The following is a 25,596-nucleotide window of genomic DNA, read 5'->3' as shown; positions in this document are numbered from 1 at the left end:
TTCTAGATTTTTAAAATCTCATTCATTGCATTCTTCATTTCCAGCATTTCTGTTTCATTTTCTTTTAGAGTTGCAATCTCTTTTGTGAAGAATTCCCTCTGCTAATTAATTTTATTCTTGAGTTCATTGTTTCTTGTAATTCACTGAGTTTATTTACCATAACTATTTTGAATTCTCTGTCATTTAGATTGCAAACTTCTGTGACTTCAGGATTGGCTTCTGGACACCTGTCCTTTTCCTTCTGGTCTGGAGTGTTAATGTATTTCTTCACGCTGCTTGATGGGGTGGACCTTTGCCAGCACATAGTGGTAGTACCTGGTCACAAATTCCACCTGCCACCACTGTGGGGAGCAAGGAGCTGTGTGTTTGGAGCCCGCCACATCCCCTGGCAGTTGTGCCTGTCCACTGGAAATTGTGCTGATAGGGCTCTCTGTGTCTGGCCGCTGTTGCATCACACACACAGGCATAGGTGCTCTAGCAGGGATCTCCTGCCCTGGCTGACCAGCTGAGCTGGTGTGCCAGGCAGAATGGGAGGGTCAGGGCACTTTCTTTCCCACCGAGCTCCTGCTCTGCAGTCACAGGTAGCCCACCTGAGCTGCTTGGCTTGGTGGGGGCACCCCCACAGTGACTTGGCTGCCTTGGTGTGGAGTGTTCCTGTGGGCTGGGAAGCAACCCCTACAGCAAAAGCATTCCCATGGAGGGCTGACTTTCTCCCATCTCCTCTCAGAATCACGCACCAGCCACTGTGTGTGGTCCCATGCCCTGGATCACTGCCACAGGAGAAAGTGTGGAGATCTACTCACCTCCTTCCACTGCTTCCGGGGATCCAGTACCCTCACCTTCACATGTATGGCGGCATGGATGTCTCAGATGTCTATTGTGTTGTGTGGTTATCCTCCGTTGGTTAAATGAAGGTCCTTTTCATTGTATTTTAGGGGAGAGCCTAAGAAAACAGCTCACTCTGCCACATGATGCTGATGTCACTTTCCAAATTCATGATTTTTAATAGGGAAAGATACAAGGGTAAAACAATATCCTCTAATTTATGAGTTATTTTAACATAATTACCTCCTTTTCCTCTGATGAGGGCAATACATACCCATTTAAAAAAAATCAACCTGCTTCGACAACTACAAAATATAGAAGGGGAAGATTTTCCCTACATTACCTCCTCACCTACCCAGAGTAGTACATAGTTTTCAGATTTTTTTCTTGCTAAATATATGATTTAGAGCTACTCAATTTTTTTAACCTAGAAAATGGATCATACCAAATAAATTGTTTTTGACTTTCCATTTTCCCTGACTACTTTTCCTTGTTTAAGGGTAAGCTCCTGGTGGGAGCCAGTGGGCAAATGTCAGCCTGAAACTCAAGGGTGGGGCTGCTTCCTGAGCTGCCTGCTCTCTGTGCATCGCACGTCTCACCAGAGGAAACTTGTGTGCACAGGTCAATCAAACACAAAACAAAGCAGAACTCACTCTTCAATGCAAGAGGCCAGGACAATTCACTTAAACAAGTAAGAGTTACCTTGCTCCTCAATGCTACTTACTGAAGTTGTGCTTTTATTCAGATAAAGTGATTATCTTAAAACTATTTTGTTGTTAGAGAAGTGTTATCTAAATTAAATATTTTTAGATTAAAACTACAAACAATACATTTTACCTTGTGCTTTAAAAATAAGATTATTGATCTCCAAGTCTGACTTTTTTCGGCAGTCAAAAACATTCTCAAAAATTCCACTTCAGGGCTAGCCCAGTGGCATAGTGGTTAAGTTTGTGTGCTCTGCTTTGGGGGCCTGGAGTTTGCAGGTTCAGATTCTGGGTGCAGACCTAGCACTGCTCATCAAGCCACGTTGTGGTGGCATCCCACATAAAACAGAGGAAGATTGGTAGAAATGTTAGCTCAAGCAAAAAGGAGAAATTGGCAACAGATGTTAGCTCAGGGCCAATCTTCCTCACACATACACACAAACGATCCCTCTTCAATTCATAGGTCTGTGTAACTTTCTTTCCCTCTGGATCCCTGGTTGGCATGCTTCAGGTATAACTGCTGAATTTCAGGACCAGATGGGTATCACACAGCTCAGGCTGGGCCACCCTTTGGGCAACTCTTCTCTTGGTTTTCTCCCAGCTTTCTAAGTTCTAGGTTAGACATTTTCAACATGGAAAATAATTATGGTGGGAAGGGGGTATCTTTATTATTCTCTAAGATTGCTGTTTTAATCACTGTTTTCTATAATTATTACTTTTTCATTGCTGAAGCATCAAGGAATTGTAATACCTTGTAGGTAAAAAGCCCATAATTTCTTTTTAGTTCAATCAACATTATCACAATGTAGCTTTAAAAAAATCGATTCTGGGGCCAGCCCCGTGACTGAGTGGTTAAGTTTGCAAGCTCCGCTTTGGCAGCCCAGGGTTTCACCAGTTCGAATCCTGGACGTCGACATGGCACCACTTGTAAGGCCATGCTGAGGCAGCGTCCCACATGCCACAACTAGAAGGACCCACAACTAAAATATACAACTATGTACTGGGGGGATCTGGGAAGAAAAAGCAGAAAAAAAAATCGATTCTATCATATGTATTCTAGAGATGGAAACAGAATCAGACAGCAATCTAGGAGATACATGGGGCTAGAAAATGATTTGCTGGTTTTCATTTTCCAATAAATCTACTGATGAATTTAGGCATTACGAATCTGTATTTCTCCAGTATTTTTTATTCTACAATCAATCTTCAGAGAAATATGAAACACAAAATGTATACCTAGATGATAGTTTTAAAAAGAAGGAAACAGATTAAATACCTTGGTAAAAATATGGATCACACAGGAAGCCAGGGCAGACTTCACTAGAGAGCAGTGTGGTTTCTTGCCACCATCTGGCTGACATGTGTGAAGACAGACATGTGTGAAGACAAACATGCATGAAGACAAGCACATTTCCTGCCCTTGTTCCTTCAAGTTCTCTGACTCATGTTCTTAAAAATACCCAAACATCCTACAATGAACACCAGTCATCTTCTCGGCTGACCTTCATTTCCTTCTGGAGAGTGGCCTTTCCCTGAGGGGAACGCTGTTGTGGGCTAGTCCTGGTGGTCAGATGAAACCTGGGCAGCACACTGACCTGGAAGCTGTGGCGCCAGTCAGCTGCCCCCACTGGATGATGGCCAGGGTCCTGTAGCTGGCTCTCTGGAGCACCTCCTCATCCCGTCTATTTTTCAAGAGATATACCTGAGGTTTCCACCGAAACTTGTGAGCCCTGGAACCTTCCAATTTGCTTCCTTTTGTGTAGGTGAGAGGCAATCTGTTGCTTATAAGAGGAGTGACATCAAGATACTTAATGGCTGTGGCCATGGGCACCAACCCATCAGGCCTAGCCATCCGCTCTGGAAGGACCTGCTTGGAGCAGCCCGAGAAGCTGGATGTGTACACAGCTGTCCCTGCATGGCCCTGCTGCCTCCCATGGCCCAAACCCACAGGCCGCCTGAGCAGCTTTCCTGTAACTACTTGGCTTGCTGACTTACCTATGCTTTTTACAGAAGAGAATTGCAGAGTGATACAAGTTCCAGAACGGGCCCAAGGTCCTACAAGTTGAGCAATGGAAATGCGTCTGCAATTTCATCTTCATTGACAACCACAGACAATAACTCAGCATCGTTTTCTAATTAAGTGGACTAAAAGCCAAGTGAGCAATCAGCTGTTCTGAGCTATTTACTGGAAGTTCAACCTCTTCCTCATCACCAGGGCAGAGCAAGCTGTCCTGGGAAGATTATTAAAGCACAGGACACAATCGCTTAGACAACAGCATAAAGGAAAATGTCAGTCCTCAAACCATTTGAATGAGGGGGAATTAGTCCTCTATGGATGGGGCCTATCTTTGCAACAAAATAGGGTGATGGACCAGCCAGACATTCATTTTTCTTCCTTTAAAAATTAATCTATGGGGGCCGGCCAAGTGGCATAGTGGTTAAGTTCGAGCGCTTTGCTTCAGGAGCCTGGGGTTTGCTGATTTGGATCCCGGGCATGGACCTGCACACCACTCATCAAGCCATGCTGTGGCAGTGTCCCATATACAAAGAAGAGAAAGACTGGTACAGATGTTAGCTCAGGGACCATCTTCCTCAAGCAAAAAGAGGAAGATTGGCAACAGATGTTAGCTCAGGGTCAGTCTTCCTCACACACACACACACACACACACACACACACACACACAATATTATCCTATAAGTAGCAAATAAAATGTTAGGATTGTAATGCCTCCCACACTAGACTTACGTGACATTTAAGAAAGCATCACTTTATCCTGATAAATAAATGACAAGCAATAGGATATACTGGAGGATATGAGGAAGCCATTTGGTATAAAACTAATTCAGCTTGAACTAGTTTTTCCAAAATGGCCTGACATGGCCTATGGAGCATGAATTGTATATCGGTTTAAGTATTTACTATGTTCCAAAGACAAGAACAATGCCCTTAAAGATAAGGATGTAACCTCCCCCACATCGGCATTTCTTTAAGGATAACCATTTCTTCCTAAACTAAGGATTGACCACTGACCTGCTGCACTCATCTTGTGACCACCCACCTTGGGACCACTGACCCACTGTGTTCACTGAATTGCTGTGCTGGCAGAGCAATCCCGTGACTACTGTAAAAGGGACATTCCTATCATATGTGATGCTTGTTATCTGATGGTGTATACCACCCTGTACACCCACTTCTTTGGAGTGTTCCCTTCCTTTGTGAAAGGACTCTCCCAGGCTATGGTCCTCTGAGTTGGCTCATAATAAACTCACCTCAATTTGATTTATAGATTGTTTATAGATTATTTGCGTTGACAGTCCTCACACTGAAACCCATAAGGGGTAACTAGCCTTCCTCAATCCTCATTCAAATGGCTTGAATAGAATGGATCAAAGCCATTTTTACTTAATCCTGGCCTCTGACCTGTTATACATGGGAAATTTCCTTCAAGTCATCAATGTATTTCAGGGAAGAAAATAAGGACTTAGCACAAAGTACAAAATAGGAGTTTAAACGCACTAGCTCGTTTCCAAAAGCAGGAATCTGTCTCAACCTTTCTGCGGACAGAGTAGTTCAGTGAAGTACCAGGAACGCGGACTGTCTCCCTCTAGTCACAGGTTACGATAACAGCCCAAAGAGGATTATGCCAATGAAAATGCAAGCGTCAGTGCTGTTTTCATCAAATTTGTCTGAAAACGACTTAAATATAAACATGTAAGAAACAAGGACAATGAAAGAAACAGATTCTAAATGAGACCCTAGCATTCGTTTCTCTCCTAAAAATACCCAACACTAAAAATGAGTCCTTACCACCTAAATTCACCTCCATACAGAGTCCAGGGCAATAGCTAATTATAAAGATCATTCTTTGTATAATCTCTAGCATTCAATAGCTTAAATATGCATCATGTGCAGAGTAATCAAACAGAAAGATGACAACTGTCTTGATAAGACTGAGGAATGTGCTCAAGGCCGGCAAGCACAGTGTGAAATAAGCAGAGTAACCAGAGGGATATTTTTAGTTTGATTATACTATTGTTCCTTATTCTACTTAGAATACTAAAATTGTACCTTCCCTATCCTATCATTCTTGTCCCTCGACTTATTCATGAACCTGAGAGATGAAGCCAGTCACAGAACTGGAGGTCTCTGAGAACATGTCAGGCCAACCCGGGGTGGGGGCTCTGCGGAGGGCGATGCAGTGGCTGGAATGATCCCAGTCTTCTGAGAGCTGTGCATGCAGGCGAGGGTCATTTTAATGCAAATGCACAGTGCAGAAGTGTGGTGGTGGCAGACACTGCTAGTTAATTGCTGACCTCCGCAGCCTCCATGTTACCTTCAAAGCCCACGGGCTGCCTCAGGAGTTCTGGTGGGAAGGCTTCCCACACACGCACTCTGGGGTCCTGATCTTGCTCCTGTGGAATGGACCAGCCTTTCCTCCCCTGCCCCTGGAGCACCACCCTGGACGCGCCTCAGGCCACCATCTGAGACCTCCAACTGTGCACATATGGTCCTCCCTCTTGGCTCAGTCTTTCTCCAGACCAGCCTCGTGGGGCCATCGACAGTGGAGAGTAAGGACCACAGCCTTTCTGACGGTGCTGCGTCCTCAGTAGACCACATTACACCACACTCCAGGCTGTCAGGTGCTCCCAGATCGTCAAGTGAAATTAAAACAAGCAAACAAAAAACCAGACCGACTCTACTTGGGTGGAACACAGACTGGACACTCGCTTACTGAAGAGCAGGGGCAGGGACACAGACACACGGGAGACCTGAGTCTTCACAGCACTTGCTCCTGGTGAATGACATAGGCTGTCAGAGGGTGGGCATGGGACTGGACTTCCACTTCTCACTTTACGTATTTTGAATTTTTATTTCATTCATTTATTCAAAAATATATATTGGGCACCAACTATTTACCAGGCAGAGAATAAATAATAAACATACCAGTAAATCACCTAGTACATGAGAACATAGCAAATACTAATGAGAAGGGGGCAATGAATCAGATGAGTACGGGACGACAGTTCAGGCTCAGGGTCAGGGCAGACCTCTGACGAGGCGAGCAAAGACCGGGAGTGCTAGCCACACCGCTCTGCAGTTACTCCAGGTGGACGGGGAGCAGACAAGGCCTTAGCGGGACTGCGCTTGCACACGGAGGAAAGCAAGGAGCCAGTACGGCTGGGCTGCATGGAGGCAGGAGGAGGCCAAGAGAGGAGCGTGGCCAGACCACACGGCCTCATGCAGACTGGCTGGCACAGAGTGGGACCCAGAGGGTTCTGGGTACATGGGGGGCAGGGCAGAAAGGAGGAGACCCAGGTCGGGGGAGCCGTGGGGAAGGTGGGGGAAGTAGCTGGGTTTGGACATTTCCTGGCACATTGCATGCAGGCATGAGAACAAGAAGGATGAGGCTGGCCAGGGAAGGGGGCAGACTGGGAGGGAGTAGGACGTTTGGAGTGTGTTTGCACGTGGTTTCCATTGGATGGTATACGAAAGCAGAAGATGGTGGTGGTGGTAGACGCTTAAACTGAAACTCATTTCCACTCTGCCTCCCACTCTTCTGCCCACAAGAAAAGAGAACAGTCGCCAATACAGTAGCCAAGGTCTAAGAGACAAAAACCAGCATCCGGTCTTCCTGTCCTCCAGGATCTAATGCTGACTTTTCATGGGCACTGAAAAGCTATGAATCCTGGGGGTGGGGTTGCGGGAGGGGAAGGTGCGTATGGCTCAGAGACTGCAAGCTGCCAGGCTGTGGGCTGATGATCACAGCACACAACTGCCTTGGGATGGGGGTGCACAGGAACGAGGGCAGGCGTGTTAGTAGACACAAGCAGGTGGCAGAGGTATTGGTACCCTCCCTTATAGGTGAGGGAATTGAGTGTCTTAGGCCAGCTGGTCCATGGAGATACAATTACAAAGTAAATACGTCTAAAAATCTGTCTTTTCTGTTGCATAAAGTAGTTGTGACAATCAAGATCAGACGACTTAAAAGCACTCTTTTAATCTATAAAGCTCTGGACAAGCTCAAGGTCAGTGACACCACGGCAAATACTTGGTGACGATCTGCCAGCCGCCATTCTTGAGTGAGGCTTGAATTCTGTCCACAAGACCCACAGATATGGTGGGGATGAAGGCTGTGATTTCAGCTCACTTCAGAGCCCAAAATGCCTCACAAGGCAGCACACGGAGTATTAATGCCCAGCACTCTCAGCGCATGGAAGCTCACGGGCTGACAGCCAGTCATGGGCGCGTCTGCTCACGTTCATCGCAACCCAGGGAAGTGGGTCTCTGGGAACCGGTCCAAGCAGACGTGCGCTGCGTGGAGCACGTGTTCCTCTAGAACCTTGGGGCACCTCCAGGATGTGAAATCAGTCAGTCAAAACCACGGCAGGTGTGACAGAGAAAGAAACTGTCGGTTTTAAAAACTGCAGTATAATTTTAACATTACCTATGGCCAGCTTCTGCATTTCATTTGTCTTTGAGAGGATTTTAGTCTAAATTTCGAAAATATCCTTCTGTTTCAAAGTTGGCCACAAGCATTTATAATTTTGAAATCCAAGGAAGATGGTTAAGAGTGGAGTGGCATTTATAGTACTTGTGAATGCTTTAAATGAAGAAAACAATAATTTTTAAAACCCTGTGCTTTCAAATATATTACAAGGACATTTTCCAAAATTATCTTTATTTGGATAAAACCATGAAGTTCATAAGGTAGTGCAAACATCTTAGAATTAACACTACACTTTTTTCCTGTATTTTTATGACCTCTTCTTGTTTTATGCAGAGCAGAATGGAAGGGGTCACGCTCCACCAATTGTCGCCAGACTGACCGTGAGAGGCTCAAGGCCAAGGGACCATCTTCGAGAGTCCTCAGGACCCACTAGACCATCCTGCCTCCTTCAAATGGTGAAAGACTGTGCAAGCTTGCACAGAGCTATGTTCCTTACTCTCAAACTGGCAACCTGGAGGCCTCAGCAAAACACGCAGAAACATCTTAAACCTTCCTGGTTTCAGCGAGCACAGGACAATACAGAAGATGGCCAGAGAGTGTCAGGCTCAGCAGCCCCTCCTGCAGGAGGCAGGTCCTTCAGGAGCAGCTTCACTGCTGCTGCCAGAGGCAAACACGGGTGTGGCCACATGTGCCACCACCACCACGTGAGACATGAAGAGCTGTTCTTGAGATGAGCAGGTCAGAGCGGTCTCAGCAGTGCCTGCACCTCATGTCTACATTCTAGATTTGTGTTAATGAATGGTTAATGTGCCCTCCTTCTCATTTTCACAAGACTTAAAAAATCATGGTGTGGCGGCTGAGGAGGAAGACCAAGGCAGAAGACAGCATGGCAGGCCTTGATTTCTCTGGGAGGAAAGCAGTGTCTTGATTTAGAAAGAAGGTCTCGAGGTGAGTCACCCAGGTGAAGCCCATTTTATCAAAGTCTGAAAACCAGCATATGGAGCGAGGATTACAGAGTGCAGGTTTGGAAAATCGAAAGAGAGTTTCTTCATGTTACTGACACACCTTTTGATGGTATGGTGTTCATTTTTCACTGAAGGAGCCACCTACCATGAAATCATTTTGCTGTCAATCAATGGTATTTGAGGAGAGGAAAGAAACGAGCCTTTCTGTGCATGCAGAACCCACACCTGCTAGACCACACGGCGGGAGCTGTGCGCTGACACAGTTCACTCACCACTGCGGCAGCACTCGGCACACTCTCAGTGAGGGGCCAGACAGCAGGTGTCTTAGCCCCAGGCCCATCTATTTCTGTCAACTACTGACTCTGTCCTGCAGGCAGCACCTGAACAAGTGGCTGTGGCTGTGTGCCAAGGAAACCATCACAGAAAGGGGCAGTAGGTCGTTTGCCAGCCCGTGACTCAAGGAAATTCACTCTATTCCCTTCTCCAGGAAAAGCAACAGGGTAAATTTTATTGCTAACTAAAATGATCTCTCCATTTACCTGGCAGATTATCGGTCTTCCCTCACCATGTCCCACTCTCTGACTTTGCTTACGATTTTATCTCTGGCACCAGAACTGTGCCTGGCAAACAAGAGGCATTCAAAGATATTTGCCAAATGAATGAAAAACAACATGGAATCAGAGATGGGCTGGAAAGCACAGGAAGAAGGGGAAAACCAAAGACCAAGAGTGCTCACAGCACTCTCTCTAAAGGCCCACAAACCCACAGCGAAGACCTTCTGCACCTGTGTGCCCACATCCATGTGAAAGTGGAAACACGCACCATCGAGGCAGGACACCACTTGGAATGCATGCAGAGGCCTGGGGACAAGGAGGTAAGAGCTGCTGCAATATTCTGTGGTTTCCTACTAGGTCCCAGCTATGTATATATATTTTAATCAAACGCTTTTGAAACAGGGTCTTCCCAGTGTAATGTGTCCTCCTTTGTTCCTGTTTTGTGGATGGTGAAGGAAATATCACAAAGGGCATAGAGTAGGCACACGTTTGGAGTCAGAGCTAGCATCGGAATCCCAGCAACTAGAGATGCCTCACCCTCTTGGGGAAAACACAGAACTTTGGGCAAATGAACAGCAGAGCCTTTGGGAAGGGCTCGTGGACTGAGGCGCCCTGTCCAGGCCTGGAGCACGGAGAGGAGGGATGTCCCCCACGGGTGAGCAGTCATGAGGCAGCTCTGCTCTCCTGAGAAGGGAGAGGGAAGAATCCCCACGAGAACGAACACACAAGGGGCCTCCATACTGCAGAAGCTCAAAAGATGCCATTTCACTGTTCTCACTTTGTAGTCATCGAAGAAAATTCCATGCAACTTTGAGAAAAATGCAAAGCCAAGTCAGTCACAGAGATTACATCAATCGGAATTTTCATACCAGCAATTTAGTTGCAGGCAAGGACTGATTTTTTAAAACGATTTATATCATTTCCTATCAGTTGAGACAATCAAGTCAGAAATACATATTCTAAAACCCACACAGGAAAGCTGGACTGTTACCTCATAGTCACATCATGTGCTTGCTGAATACAGGATTCTGTATAATCTTTACTCATTTCCTGAGAATGTGGGGCACGTACCTTGTGGGATCTCAGTAGCTATCTGGCAGGAAGTTATACCTGTTACAGTATCTATTTAGTTGTATTACATTTTTATGTCACTTTCTCATCATTGTCTTCTTCCCATGGATATTTTAAATCTAAAGAAATTATGATGGTCTACTGCTTGTGGCTGCTGTAGCTCCCTGTGGCAATGGTCTCAGAGCAGGAGAGAAGACACGGGCTGGCAAAGGGTCTCCAGGGCCAGGCATGCTCAGTGACAGAGTCTAAGAAGGACTCAGCAGGCCTTGCCAGCGTCGTCAAGCAGAAGGGCTGAACGCTTACATGCAAATGAAGTGAGTAAACATCATTCTTGATGATTATGACATGTTGGCAGGAAAACCAGTTTGGGATTAAAAACTGAGACTTTGATGCTTCTAATCACAAACCCTTTCTATTTCAACCTGCTGAACTACTAACGATAGTTCAACTTCAGAAAAATAAGCTGAATTTGGGGCTGGCCCCGTGGCCGAGTGGTTAAGTTCGCACACTCCACTGCAGGCGACCCAGTGTTTCGTTGGTTCGAATCCTGGGCACGGACATGGCACTGCTCATCAAACCACGCTGAGGCAGCGTCCCACATGCCACAACTAGAAGGACTCACAACGAAGAATATACAACTATGTACTGGGGGGCTTTGGGGAGAAAAAAGAAAAAAATAAAATCTTTAAAAAAAAAAATAAGCTGAATTTACACATTCTATATGAGATTTTGCCAATGAGGTAACTGGGCAAAAATTCAGCCAAGGCAATGACACCGTGTTTTGTTTTCTGCCTGGTCAGCACAACTCAGAACGCCTGGTAATGAAGACAAGCGGTGCACCGGAGGTGGATGGGTCTTGAGCCTTTCAGGTGACAATCTCTCACACTTAAGACCTGTGATGAAAACCTGCCACCCTGACCACAGCCCATGCTGCGACCACGTCACCAGCCACGATGCCTTACAAACTGGAGGACTTGCAAGGAGTTTGGTTATTTGCATCCACGGACTCATCCTAGTTCTGCGTTTTCCCACCCATTATTTGGGAAACAACAAAAGACAGCTCTGCGGAGTGAGCATGGCAGCCAGGGTCATGGTGAGTTTGTGAGAGAAGCGAGAGGATGAGTGATTGTGCACTCCAAAGAGAAGTACTCCGCTCCAAAGCAAGGCTGCTGACTCGTGTGCAGTCCCTGTCTCTGAAGGAGTGGAGTCACAGCCACACACCGGAGGACCAGGTCTGGCTGCAGGTTCCTGGAGGATGAAGCACATCTGAAACACTGCTCCCAGCCCACTGACGATGATGCGGGCTTGGACTAGCAGGCCTATCCAGAGGAGGTTCGAGCCCTGCTGACAACCTGGGAAATGCCTCACAGACCATGTGAGGCATGCTCAGAAAACAGCAGCCACTTAATTTGCCCATTTTTGGTACTGAATTTTTTTTTTAAGAAAGAATTTTTTTTGCTGAGGAAGATTTGCCCTGAGCTAACATCTGTTGCTAATCTTCCTCTATTTTGTGTTTGAGCTGCTGCCACAGCACGACCACTGACAGATGGGTGGTGTAAGTCTGGGCCCTGGAACTGAACCCAGGCCACTGAAGCTGAGCGTGCTGAGCTTAACCACTAGGCCACCGGGGCTGGCCCAGGAAAGACTTTTTTAGGAGGATTTAAAGATTTGTTTAGAGAAACAGTTAAAAACCCTTTGTTTACCCCTTCTCCCTCTGCCAATCAAGTCCGGCATAATTATGCTACTTATCTTAATGGCACAGAAAGCACACTTTTAGGAAAAGCAAGTAAGCAAATCATTTGATCATAACAACTTTGGATTTTCTACACGTATGAATCATTTGTTTTATCAATTATCTGTGGCAATGGCACTATTTCACAGAACTGTGGAATTTTAAAAATTTTTAGGTGAAAAGAAATTGAGAGATCACTGAGTCCAAGCCCCTCATTTTTTGGTGGAGGAAACTGAGGCCCTGGAGAGAAGAGACTTCCCAGGATCACGCAGGCAGACACCAGCCAGGCCAGCTCCCAGCTTGACGCCTGGCCCCGCCCAGCTCCTCAAGGCTTGGGCTCCTTGGTATGGACTCCTAGGTTCAAATAAGACACAGATTTTAACAGTAACTTCTGAAGAACATTGATGGTAAACCTGCTACTGCAACTCCAGGGTGGTCTGTGCTCCAGGTCAGACATAAACATCAGAAGATGATCCTGTTGTTAGGATGACACTGCCATCCTTTACAAAAATGAAGACTGAATTCTGGCTGATGGTGCCATATTTACTCATCAATTTAAATTATGTTATAGAATTTTAATTTCTGGTTCAACAAAATTAAAAATTGCTTCTGATAATTTAAAGATTTTCAATTTCTCAACCTGTTAGGCAGTCTGGTTAATTTTACATTAACAAACATCTAAAAGCATCAGAAGGTGTCTTATTTAAGGATAATCTTTCAGTGACTATTTCTGGGAAGCCAAATCTTTTAGTAATAAAGAGCAGAACTCACAGGCTTTGTGCATTGAAAGCTGTCATCCACTCTTACAATGGAGCACATTTATGTGACATGAAATAAAACCTAATTAGAGACCAAAGATATTGAAAAGCAAATCATGTTACGAGTTGCAAATAGCTAGATGACACAAACACTCCTTTCTCACCTCAATGTGCATAACTGAGAACTGATGATGATCAAATGGCCCCTTGTAGTACTCTCATCCTGGGTAGATAAGCTATTACCAGCCTAACCACATCCCCTAAGTGCTGCATGGCTCTGAAGCAAACAGGGATGCTAGAGTGACCTATGACCAGGGCCACTGAGCAAGAACCTCAGCAAGAGCACCCAGGAGGCCCCATGCTAACGCTGTGGACAGCTGCTCTTCATAGACCTGACAGCCTTCTGATGTGCCATCAAGCAGCTCCAGAGCTCAGAAAAACCAGCCTTTTTAAAGTGCAGAATATGCAGTGTTGCAGAGGGTGGAAAATGAAGATGACATAAAAACCGAGTATCACAGGGCACAGGCGTGGCTACAAAAATTTTGATTCATCCAACAGTTACTATATTCCACCCCCAAATAAACCTGAGCCTGATAGAAGCAAGCGAAAATGTGAGACCTGCAAAGACAGGACGTCACTGCTCAATGAAAACTGAAGAGAGCCTGCAGGAACTGCATGAAAATCTAGAGTGAGAAATGTTCCTCTAGCTGATAAATCGAGACTGACAATCAGAAATGGCAAACAATAGGATATATTGGAGTATATGAGAAAGCCATTTGGTGTAAACCTAATTCGGCCTGACTTTGTTTTTTCCAAAAGGGCCTGACGTGGCCTTGAGCATGCACTGTATATCTGCTTTACACATTTACTATGGCAAGAACAAATGCCCTTAAGATAAAGGTGCAACTTCCCCCACATTGGCATTTCCTTAGGGATAAGCATCTTTCCTTAGGCAGGAACTGATTGCTGAACTCACCTTTGACCACCCAGCTCACCTGTGACCACCCAGCTTCAGACAACAGACCTGCCACCCTGCTGTGTCCACCAAGATAGCAGCCCTACCTACTGTATCATCCATCAATTGCTGTGCCAACAGAGCAGTCTTGCGACTATTGTAAAAGGGACATTTCAATCATATGTGAAACACCCTGTTTGGGGGTATATAACCACTCTGTACACCCTACTTCTTTGGTGCCCTTTCTTCCTTTGAGAAGAAAGGCCCCAGGCCCTGGTCCTCACATTTTAGCTCAGAATAAACTCACCCAAATTTTCATTTATAGATTGGTTATGGATTATTTTTGTTGACAAGACTATCTAAAAGAATCCATTCTAGCATAAACTCATCTTGAAAAGGCTGGGGCCTGTTTTTATTCCCACACTAAAATTAATTGCTCTGGTTCCCAGATCTCCATCAGCTGCTTAATCATGACAGCTCCCTGGGCTGTCCACTTCAATTAACTCAGCCAGTACCTCCGGATGGCCACTGTGAGTGCCTCTGGTGAGCTGGCACAGGGACAGATGACCTCCTGGCGCAAGCCTTTACTTTGGAAGACATTCAGAAACGCATCGCAGGAAGAAATAGACCCTAGAGTGACAAAGGGGACGGTAATCAGACAGTGGAAGCAATGTGATTGATTAAAAATATCCCATAACATAAAATGCTTTCGGATTTAGGACTTAGGCACAATTGGAGTTAGGCAGCATGGAAAAAATATTTCATTTAATACAATTTATATTTATGCTACAACGAAAGATGATATTATTCTCACACTCATAGAACTCAAGAATTTCAAAACTGTAACTTCTATACTCAATCAAAACATTTTTGCTGACTGATGAACTTAAGTTTTCTGAGATTTATTCTACTATTTCCAGTATGCATGTTCCAAGAGATGGGCATATCTAACCCTAACTAAATGAACATGCCTCCACATTAACTTGAATGATGAGATCCAGGGGTAATGACCAGGGACCACTCAGATGAGTTATTTCCCAGTACAAGCACACCTTGCTTCATGCAAGACACATCATTCTGTAGACTTAGGGTTAAAACCAACTGTGTATTAAAACACCCCACAATTTATAGAGTTATTTTGTAAATGGAAGAATCATTTATAAAACTAATACTGAATTATCTGTTTGCAAGTCCACTTTTGCATATCAGATGTTCTTTGAGAAAGTATATGCTGTTTTAATTTACACATATTTATGTTGCACAGTTTACAAATGTGGTCAGAAACAAACGTTCTTTCACTCATCCACTCTGCTTCTGGCTTATATACTCTTCTCATAAAAAGACAAGTTAGCTGGGTTTTTTTCCAACTAACTGAAATATTTCTCAAGGTATATTAATAGTATTCTGTGGAAGCGCTAATTTCCTTTTCCTGGGTAATTTTTGCTATACGATTTGATAATGAAATTCCATTAAAAATGACAAATTAATTTCCTGACCAATAAAACTACTATAGACCATAAAATAAAAGTAGTTACTATTTCTTGAGCACTTATTACATCCAAAGAACTGTATATAGGGATTACTTCATTTAATCCTCATACAATCTTATGATTTATGTACTATTTTGCAGCTAAAGAAAGAGAAAGATTTAAAAAAGTAAGTCAGGTTCTCTACATAATCAGGAAGCAGAACATCCAGGACTCAGGCCCAGTGTCTGCAAGTCCATGTTCTCGACCATCACGACCTTAGGCCAGTGAGCAATATGTTTGGTTACTATTTTAAGGCAACTTCTTAACTAAGGTAAAGACTAGAAAAAGAAAAACCAGACTGCACATCACGAGACCTGGAGAGCGAGGGCTCTCCTGCCGGCCTGCCGCCTGAGCAGCAGACTTGCCACTCACAGGGGTTTGCGCCATCAGCCACTATCAGCATCCGGAGGGAGGAGAGGTTGATGTCTCTTTGATCCCTGTGTGCCACTAACGCCCAGTGCATGTCCCTGGACTTCACACAAGCCACTTTTGCTGAGGGAGAAGTAGAAGGGAAGTGAGTTAACATGTGCACTGTCAGACCATGTAATATTAAACAAGAAGCCATTGTCATTAGTGACAGAACACCCACTGGAGGCCACCCTGAGACGCACCTTTGTACTGGCAGACCTTCTGAATCCAGGAGAGCGGGTTCACCTTCATCAGCGAGTATGGGATGCTGATCACGTGCATCATGTTCATGACACTCTGAAAGCAATGATACACAGAGGTGAACCCAGCGCATGAGGCATCGTCCCTGCCACACCAGGCTCCACGTGGGGACAGGACAGGAGTGGGCTCATCCCACGTCAGGGGGCCTCAGGGCAAGTGCATCCTGGAAGAATCTTGGAAGAGACTTCAGCGTGCAAGTGAATTCCCAAAGGTTATCTAGTCATCTTGGCTCCTTTTTTCTGTCCAAATCATTTTTTTGAGGAAGATCAGCCCTGACTAACATCTGCCACCAATCCTCCTCATTTTGATGAGGAAGAGTGGCCCAGAGCTAACATCTCCAAATCCTTTTTTATAAAACCTTTAGTTGAATGATCATTTTTTAATGGCCTTTCATAGTCTGGAAGCTTAATTCTTTCTAGTGTATTATACCAGCTTTATTTATTAAATGTTGCACTGAGATCTCATGGAGTAGTGAGTAGCTTGCCTTAATTACCCTCAGCTCCATGTAGCCTTGCTAATGTAGGCTGGGACCCCTAAAGGGTTCACTCCTTTAAAATAGATGACCAAAATAAACTTAAAATAAATGGCTAGTCCCTACACGCTCCAGGTAGGACTCATACCCGCTTGCCTGTCGTTCGGTGCAGCTGCACCTACAGACCTGGCAGTTGAGGGACGACAGAATGGGGAGCATTGGACAAAACCCTTGCTGGTCGGTTCTGCCCACAGTGGAATTCTCTGCTGCCTTGGGTGGAGGTGGAGTGAGCAGGTGCAGACACTCTGGAGAGCGCTGCTCTGAGGCAGGAAGCTCGGGGCAGTGACCACCTACACCCTCTCTGGTGGGTATGAGCTTGCGTACTGCCAGTACGTGCTCACTCGCCTCAGTTGTTCCCCACTCCATGCTGGGGGTGAAAGCATCTTTCATCATACAGAAGACACCACAGAAGAGCACATATGGCTGTCCCCCCAGAGACCTTCCTTGCTCTAGAAGGTGGCAGCAAAAGAGAGACTCAGACAGTGCCGATTCCTGGGGCTGGTAGGAATCCAGAGCAAGAGTAAGCAGGTGGGTGGAATATCAACAAGATCTGTGGGAGTTCCACCACAGAGCTCTTGAAAGCAACATTCTCACTAAGAGCAACTACGAAGGCAGCAACAACAGAAGCTTCTGTCACAAGGGTCAAGCAAGTAGATGGCTTAGGAGCCCATTACACATCAGGCCACATGATTCTCACATAGGACCACCATTCCACTGGACAGACAGGAAAACTGAGGTTCAGAGAGGCTCGGGCACAGGTGCAGGCGACGTGCCTGGAGTCAAAGAGCTACAGAAGCAGGGCTGAGATGCAGGCTGTGTCCTCCGACCCTATCTCTTCCCACTAGGCCAGCACATCCGTAAGCATGCACCTTCTGCATCTTATCATCTGCTAGTGAGCACGCATGTTCTGCATTTCATCAATCATGTGCTAGTATCCAGATGATGGAAATGAACTGTACTGATCACAGAAAGAGGCTGTTGGTCTGGAGCCAAAAACCTTGGGTCTGTGTGATGCCTGCACACTCTTGTTCTAATAAGTCCTGGTTTATCAAGAAACAACAAATCCCATTTTCTGTGTTTATGTTCTTACAACTTATGCAAAAATGACTAAAATTTTCTACTTCAGAAAAGATACAAAGTTTCAGCCTAAGAAAGGAAAATGGGTGAGTGAAAATAACCACATATGAAACAGAAAAGGTGAGATTCTAAGCAGTTATGCTATATGTATTTTTTTAAGCACCAAACATATCTTCAAGAATAAGGTTATTTCTCTATTCAAAGTGCCCACAGCTTGGAACTGTTGTCACTTATCAAGTGGCACTAACAATTATGAGATATGCATTCTCTATAACGTGTGCTGAATTTTCAAGGGGAAATCTGCAAAGGGCTTTTCCCTCTGTAGCATGTGGAACAGCAGATTGCCTAAATATTCATAAACACTGACGCATAGAGAGAAGAAGCAACAAGAATGTGGTAGGCAAATCAGATATATGAGAAGGTGACCCAAACACAAGAGTCAATAACATTACTGTGCCATCTTAAATGCCAAAAGTAGGGAGGAAAGAGACCGAGTAAGGCTGCTGTAATTTAACCTCAACACGTGGTTGGATGACTCAAGCAAGAAGCTGCTGAAACCCCCTGGGTTTACCATGCTTCTGGAAGTTACATTAGCTGACAATTTAAGACTTCTAACAACCTGACCCTTCTCTGTAATGTAGGAGGAAGAGGCTTAGCCAAGGGCTATGCGTACAGATTGTGATTCTAATTCTAACATCAATCAATTTAAATGTAAACAGGACACTGCAGGGCGGGAGTTGGGGGGGTCGGGCCACACTTACTGTTAGGATTCCGTGCCAGAGCCCAACGTCTTTCTTGAAATCCAACACATTCACAATTGTTTCAGCTGCACAAATAAAAAGAGTCAAAAGATTTTGACTTATGAAAGACAGGCATGGACCAAAAGGCCAAGAAAACCAAACATTGTGTCAGGGGTGGTAACAGATCTTGGAAAAGTATCATTCACTTTATCTTTGTAGAAATTCTGTAGCCTCCCAACCCCTTTAAAAATGCTGGCCTGCCTGGAAAGTGTTTCTAGATGGATATTCTGACACGTACATTAACAGCAATGGCTCCTCACACCATCACTTAAAACTCCTTATGTCTTCTCTTTTTATATACTTATTTTCCTCCTGTCTGCCTTTTTTCCTGTTTTTAGTTTTGCTTCATTTCCATCGCGTGGTCTTCCAGGAAAGGGAAAACGCTGCTGGTGAATTTGGAGGAGAGGGGCGATTTCCAGCAAAATCGCTTTCCTGCACCCCATAAGCCTCCAGGATGGGGCTGGAATAATAAAGGAGGCAAGGATTTCGAGGGACGGGGAGGGAAGAGTGTTCAGGGCTATGGGGGCAGCTCCTAAATGGGGAGCAAGAACAGAGGCTAAGAATAAATGGTGGAAAAGAACTACTACGCTGGCATGTAGAGACCACGCTGGAGAGCCAGCCACCAGCAAGGCCACCAACAGTGCTTTTTAAGTCATACTGGTCAAATGGCCTGGGCAGGTGGTCCAACTGCCCACACATCTGCCCAACACTACCCATCACTGAGCCCTGGGCATTTGTTGATGTCTCACCTTACATTCTCACTTGGTTCTTGCTATGCTTGCCAGAGGTTCAGTATCCTGTGCCTCATCCCTTTCAGGGTAGGCAGGCAGAGGGACTTTCAAAATAAACAAGCTCAAAGGAAACAGCCTATATTCCATTTTATACAAGTATTTTTCTTAGGTTGAGACACAAGGAGCAAATATATATGTATTCTCTCCCCAACTCCCTCAAAATTGACAGCCTGGAACCTTCAAGAAATTAGGGCAAGGAATATGGTCATGAGGTTGTAAGAAAGGCTGGAATTAAAGCTGAAAATGCTAACCAATAGGGTGGTGATGATTGGAGGCATGTGTCTTGATGTGCGAAAATGTTTGGGAAGCTGGTCTAGGGACCGAACATCAGAGACAAGTGAACTGTTTTGTTTGTTGCTTTTCTTCCTTTTGCGAGGAAGACTGCCTGGAGCTAACATTCATGCCAACCTCCCTCTATTTTTTTATATGTGGGGTGCCACCACGCATGGCTGATGAGTAGAATAGGTCCACGCCCAGGATCTGAACCCCTGAACCTGGGTGGCAGAAGAGGAGTGCTCTGAACTTTTAACCACTCGGCCATGGGGCTGGCCCTGTGAACTGTTCCTACCAGAAGGATGGGGAGGGAGGGAGAACAAGAACAGTAAAAAAGGAAACCATTCATCCTCAAGTGTGCGACAGACACCACCACCAGCTTCCATGGATGCCAGGAAGTGATTCCTTGGGAACCAGCCCCTGGGGGCCTGTGATGTCTCCAATGCAGGGACTTGGTCACAGAAGCTCCGGCCAGAAGGTTAACTGGTCATCTAGGCTGACTCTTCCTCTTATAAGCGCAGTCCACGCTGTTACCATGGTTCCCTCCAGCCACGTGACCTCTCTGCCTCCATGACTCTCACCCAGGGGAGAGAAAACACGTGAAAACCACTGTTCTCCATTGCAGCAGCCCAGCCTGGGGAGCTTATAGAATCCACCCCAGAGACTCGGATCCAATCGGTAGGGGTGGGCTGAAGAGTGGGTAATTTTTAAAGCTCTCAGAGAGATTCTAATGAGCAGCCAGGGATGAACACCTGTGATATTAATTATCTGCTATAGCCTGAGCCCTAAGCCCCAGTGTGACTGTACTTGGAGATGGGAATTCTAAGAAGGTAACTAAGGTTAAAGGAGGTCATAAGGGTGGGGACCTGATCCAATAGGATGGGTGTCCTTATAAGAAGAGGAAGAGACATGAGAGCTCTCTCTCCACATACACGGAGGAAAGGTTGGGTCAGGACACAGCAAGAAGGCACTGTCTACAAGCCAGGAAGAGTCCTCACCACCAGGAGCCAACTCTGAGAGCACCTAGATCCCAGACTTCCAGCCTCCAGAGCTGTGAGAAATAAATGTCTATTGCTTAAGCCCCTAGTCTTTAGTATTTGTTATGGCAGCCCAAGCTGACCAAGACACTAAACAATCCAACAAGTGAAGCTTGAGTTGAGCTGGGTGCAAACGTAACACTACTCTCATGGCTAAGAGTGGGAACAACACAATCCCTCCACTGTCAACGTGCATCTCCAGGGCCAAGGTCTGGATCAGGGTCCCGCCCATACCTTCTGTGTAGCCACACGCCTGTGTGAGGGCCTGGCAGTGTGTCAGCAGTGCAATTCTTGTCACGGTCACCCCAAGCACACTTCCATCCTTGCACGTCTTATACTGAAATGAGACAAGGTGTGGACAAGTGGTACCAAGAGAATAAAGCATGAGACCCACGTCCCTCAGCTCTTCCAGTTAATCAAGAGGCTGCGAGTTCCCTCATCCTGGACATGTGTAACTATCAGAAATGCATGAGACGAAGTTCCCAAAGCTTGTGTCCAGACCCAGGGACTTACCTCAATATAGGCGGTGTCATTATTTGCATCTTTAATATGTGGGAACCAATCTCGAGGAGGTTTAGAGAGATGTTTTGACTCTGTGACAAACCATAATAGCTTTGGCCAACCTTCGAAATAAACGACAAATTTCTTTTAGGTAAGCATTACTCAGAAAAGAGGTGTGTAAAATAACTTTCCCTATTCATGTGGCATGCTTTACACCACCACAAGCTAGATGGACTCTGATGTTTCCAGTAAGTCTAAGACAACATCAACAGTGCTGTAAGCTGTACCCAGTTAAATCACACCACATCGCAGGCTGATAACACAAGACGTGTTATCTGCGATGTTCACGTGTGGAGAAGCATGTGTCCTGGAACTGACATGAAGTGGTACACTGTTCCCAAGTGAAGAGCCAGCCTTAGACTTGGCATGTGGGGCTGTGGCCTACCTTTGAACTGTGGGATCTCCCCTGTTGGGCTTTTTGGCAAGCCTTTGTGGCAAGCATCGCTCGTCAAGGCTACTGTCACTCCACAGCTTCCAAGCAAGAACCCGATCTGCTGGCTTCCTGCATCCTGAGAGAGGGCAGCAAAGAGAGAAGAGTCACAAAGCTGGCTGATGGCTGCATTCCTGGCAAAACACGGCCTCACCCCCAAGTTCTGGGATGGAACAAACCTCCCTGAACAAGAGGCAATTCGGGGCATGGACTGGAGTCTGCAGAACCAGGATCACATCCCAGGCTGCCGCTAGCTAGCTGCGTGACCTTGAACAGGGTAGCTTGCTTGCTTGGCTTCAGTTCCCACATCTGTACCACTGGCATAAAAAGCAGAGCCATGTCATAGGTCTGTTGTGAGGGATGAACCAGAAGAGCGCATATAAAGTGCTTAGCGCATGGCTGGCACACAGTGGTTCTCACTAAAACGCTGCTGTTAGGTTTCCCTCCACTTCTGTAAGATTGTCACTGTAGGACATAATTATTGTGGAGAACAGGAAGGGTCCAAGAAAACATCTTCATACTTAATAATTAGCTAACACCGAGGGCCTGGTTTAAAAAATACTCAAAGCAAAGGGCTCTGATGTATTTGATCACATCGGGCGTGGGCGGATTAGGCATCCATTCTGAACCAAAGAAATGAAGACCTGTCACCTTTCCATATTGAACATGCCCTGTCTCAGGAAACAAGGATGTGTATTTAGTGTACATGTGTTGATGGCACAGAGGGCTGCCTCTGAATGACTACACTGATTCAGGGACATGGTATGTGAGCAGACACGTGGGTTGGGACAGCACAGGACCACCCAACCCTGTGAGTTCTGTCGTTTACTGTGTCCAGCTGCCTTGCAGGAAAATGGACAAGCAGCAAGTCAGTCCAATTCAATTTCTTTACTCCCACCAGTCACACTGGCTACGATTCAGAGAATAAGATGGAAGCTGTGAAGGAGCCAGCATCCCCAAAACGTCATGACCACTGTGAACCTGTCTCTGCTATTTGCTCCCACATGGCTCTACCTGAACCTTCGGACAACCCGGCAGGCCTGTCACTGGACCCGATGCGGTTTCCTGTTGCTCTGCCCATCTGTACCTCGCTAACGGAAAACGTGAGATGATGCCAGTTCTCACCCAGGTAAGATCAGCAGCACTGACATCTCAAGGCTGTAGCTGTCACGTGACTAGTTCACACTTTTCTTATTGCAGATTTAAACCTACATTGGAAACCAAGTCTCTCTCTGTGGAACTCTACACAGCCAATCTCCCATTGCTGGAGAGGGGAGACGCTGCGAGGGGACAGGGGGTCTGGCACTTGGCAACAAGACGTTCCCAGTGCTGGGACTCGCATGGTTCTTTTCCTTCAAGCAACAGTCTTTCAAGTAGTTACAACCAGTCACTTTGATGTGACCTTGGATATCACATCACCAAATGTTGAGACCACACAAAGGGGAGTGGAGACAGGTTCTGAAATCAAGTCAGTGGCAGGAAGTGGCAGTTGCTTTGTGAGTGTGAATGTGCCGGAATGTCCACAGTAAGGCTGCACAGGATGGCTTAGGAGAGGGAGCACCAGTGGCCTGCTGAGGGCTCTCACTCTGACTGTGGCCCTCCTGGCAGAGACCTACTGTCTCTGAACCCTCTCTTTCTAATAACTGCTCCTAAAGACACCTAAAATATGAGGAAGAGATGAGAGACTGCGTGGGAAGGAGAGTAACTGGGAACAAGGCACCACATTTACATGAAATTCAGCCTTCGTGCCTGCTCCTCCCTCAGCCGGAAGCAGCTTCTCCTCCTCCTCATCTGGAAAATTCCTTCTCAGAGCTCCAGTCAAACATCAACTTCCCAGAAACAGCTCTGCCCACCCTGCCACCATCGGGTTGAGATGACAGCCCACCACCCACTCTCAGAGCACTCTGTGCATCTCCTCCACGCACTGAGACCCTTCAAATTAAACACATGCTCGAACCTGGAGCCTGCACGTAGACCCACTCTCAACACACAACATCGAAGCCACAGTCCTCCATGGGCCTGTCTCTCTATGGACCCCGAGGACAAGGACATTTGGACATACCCATGCCACGATCTACATGGAGCTCTCACATACCCTTTGGAATATCTGCCTTTAACTGTCCTGACAGGAAGCAACTCAGGTAAGCAGCCCCCACTCAGGAAGAACATGAGGAAGACAGTCCTCGCGGCATGCACACTCTGGCCCTGACGATGTTTTCTACGTGCCTTCCCCAGAAGGAGCAGTTTCTGGCCTGCAGGTTCTTTCTCAGATAAAGGCAGGCAGCTCGCTTGGGGCGCCATTCCTCTGAGGAGCTATGCCACCAAGGACTGTAATGATCAACTCCCTGTCACAAAATCTCGCTGATTCTCTTTTGCTGTTCAAGAAAAGCTGGATCACACCTGAGTTCAAACCCTTCTCTGACTCTCAATCCTCCTCCACCACGCAGAGAGTGACTAATCACGTCACTTCCTAGGAAGCCTCTCCTCACCCACAGTCTCTGACTGCATTTAACAGGCCAGTGTGGACTGCCACTCAACCATCATCCATCCCAGGCTCTCTGTCAGAAAGGGTCAATCATAGCCATAAAAATGATTCTCTAACAAACGTGAGGTAAGTTCATGGAAAGTCCCTCTCATGAACTCATTTTGGATGTGTGGCCACACAACTTCTAGCTGGTATTTATCCAGTTTTGTTCCTTGCCTACTCAAATCACTGCCTTAATAGTTTGTTAGCTCTCAGGAGGCAGAGTAAGACAATAATGCAAAGACATAATGGAGATAAGGACTTCAGATGCATTACTCTGCAGAGTCAATACAAAATACGCTGCAGATTGCTAAGTTTAAAGATTATTATGGTCATGTAACCAGGTGGATCAAAGAAATTTGACACAAGAAATTTTCCTTATCAATACTAAGACAAACTTGTCATTAATACATATTTTTTTGCCAATTAATTTTTAACTTTTTATTTGTAATGAAAATTTCCAAGCATACACAAACATACAGAGAAAAGGAGACAGAAATGCCATGTACCGTCATTGAGCTTCAAGAATTATCAATGTTTGAAAAATCTGGTCTCATATCTTACCCCAAACACACACACGCACACAGACTGGATTTAAAATGAATCCCAGACATGGGCACAACCTTCCACCCATACATACTTCAGCAGGGTGGATTTTCACCCTTGGGCAGCCCCGTTTCCCTCCCCACAACTCCTGGTCCCAGGGTCTCCTTGCTCCCTCTGATTTCCTCCAGCAAAACATGCTGCTGAGGAAGGGCTGTGACCATTCATATGAGGTTGTAAAAATGTGACAAGACATTGATATTACTCCTTCCAGAGATATTTCACTTGAACACAACATTTGAAAAATCTTGATTAAAGCAAACAAATGGATTGTGTGTTAGAATTCTAAGCAAAGGACAATTCTATCGGTACAGGAGAGAAAGCCTCCCGAGATGATGCTTCTCGCAGGAGGGACTCCTCTAAGCCTTGATGTCGGGCTGTTCCTGGAGCAGGCATGGATGTGAGTGCTGATGGGCCACGTCCTGGCTGGGTCAACTCCCATGGCCTATGGGGCCCATTTGGCTCTGGTCCTGTTACATTCAGAACACGCACAATTCGACCCCTCGTCCTAAGGCCTTGCTATTTCTCCATCAGACTCGTGCCATGGCAGAGCCTCTATCGGTGGAGGGGAAATTCTGGCTCAGCCAACTTTTGCTGGCTCACAGATCTGCTCTGCTGAGAGCTGGCCTCAACAGACCAGCTCAGCCACCTCACGAGGGTGATGGCAACATGCATTTTGCAGATCTTCTGTGGCTGCTCCAGCCCTTTCTGGCACTGTTGTGTGGATGTCCCTTTCGTGCCCCTTTGCACTCCCCGG

General features: G+C 46.0%; 1 protein-coding gene across 1 annotated transcript in view; it reads right to left on the bottom strand.

Annotated features, from left to right (window-relative positions):
• DIP2C (disco interacting protein 2 homolog C) overlaps window positions 1-25,596 on the bottom strand; it is a 472,249-nt gene that overhangs the window by 116,099 nt on the left and 330,554 nt on the right. The window contains exons 14-20 of the mRNA XM_046678001.1: window positions 21,668-21,791; window positions 21,235-21,344; window positions 20,956-21,058; window positions 18,582-18,646; window positions 16,154-16,247; window positions 15,915-16,034; window positions 14,529-14,643 (exon numbers count right to left, since the gene is read on the bottom strand). Of these exons, the coding sequence (XP_046533957.1) occupies window positions 14,529-14,643; window positions 15,915-16,034; window positions 16,154-16,247; window positions 18,582-18,646; window positions 20,956-21,058; window positions 21,235-21,344; window positions 21,668-21,791 (731 nt within the window). The remainder of the gene's footprint in view (window positions 1-14,528; window positions 14,644-15,914; window positions 16,035-16,153; window positions 16,248-18,581; window positions 18,647-20,955; window positions 21,059-21,234; window positions 21,345-21,667; window positions 21,792-25,596) is intronic.

Source organism: Equus quagga, chromosome 12 (assembly GCF_021613505.1).
Source record: "Equus quagga isolate Etosha38 chromosome 12, UCLA_HA_Equagga_1.0, whole genome shotgun sequence".
In the NCBI taxonomy this organism is placed as follows: domain Eukaryota; kingdom Metazoa; phylum Chordata; class Mammalia; order Perissodactyla; family Equidae; genus Equus; species Equus quagga.
This window is presented reverse-complemented; position numbering and strand designations above follow the sequence as displayed.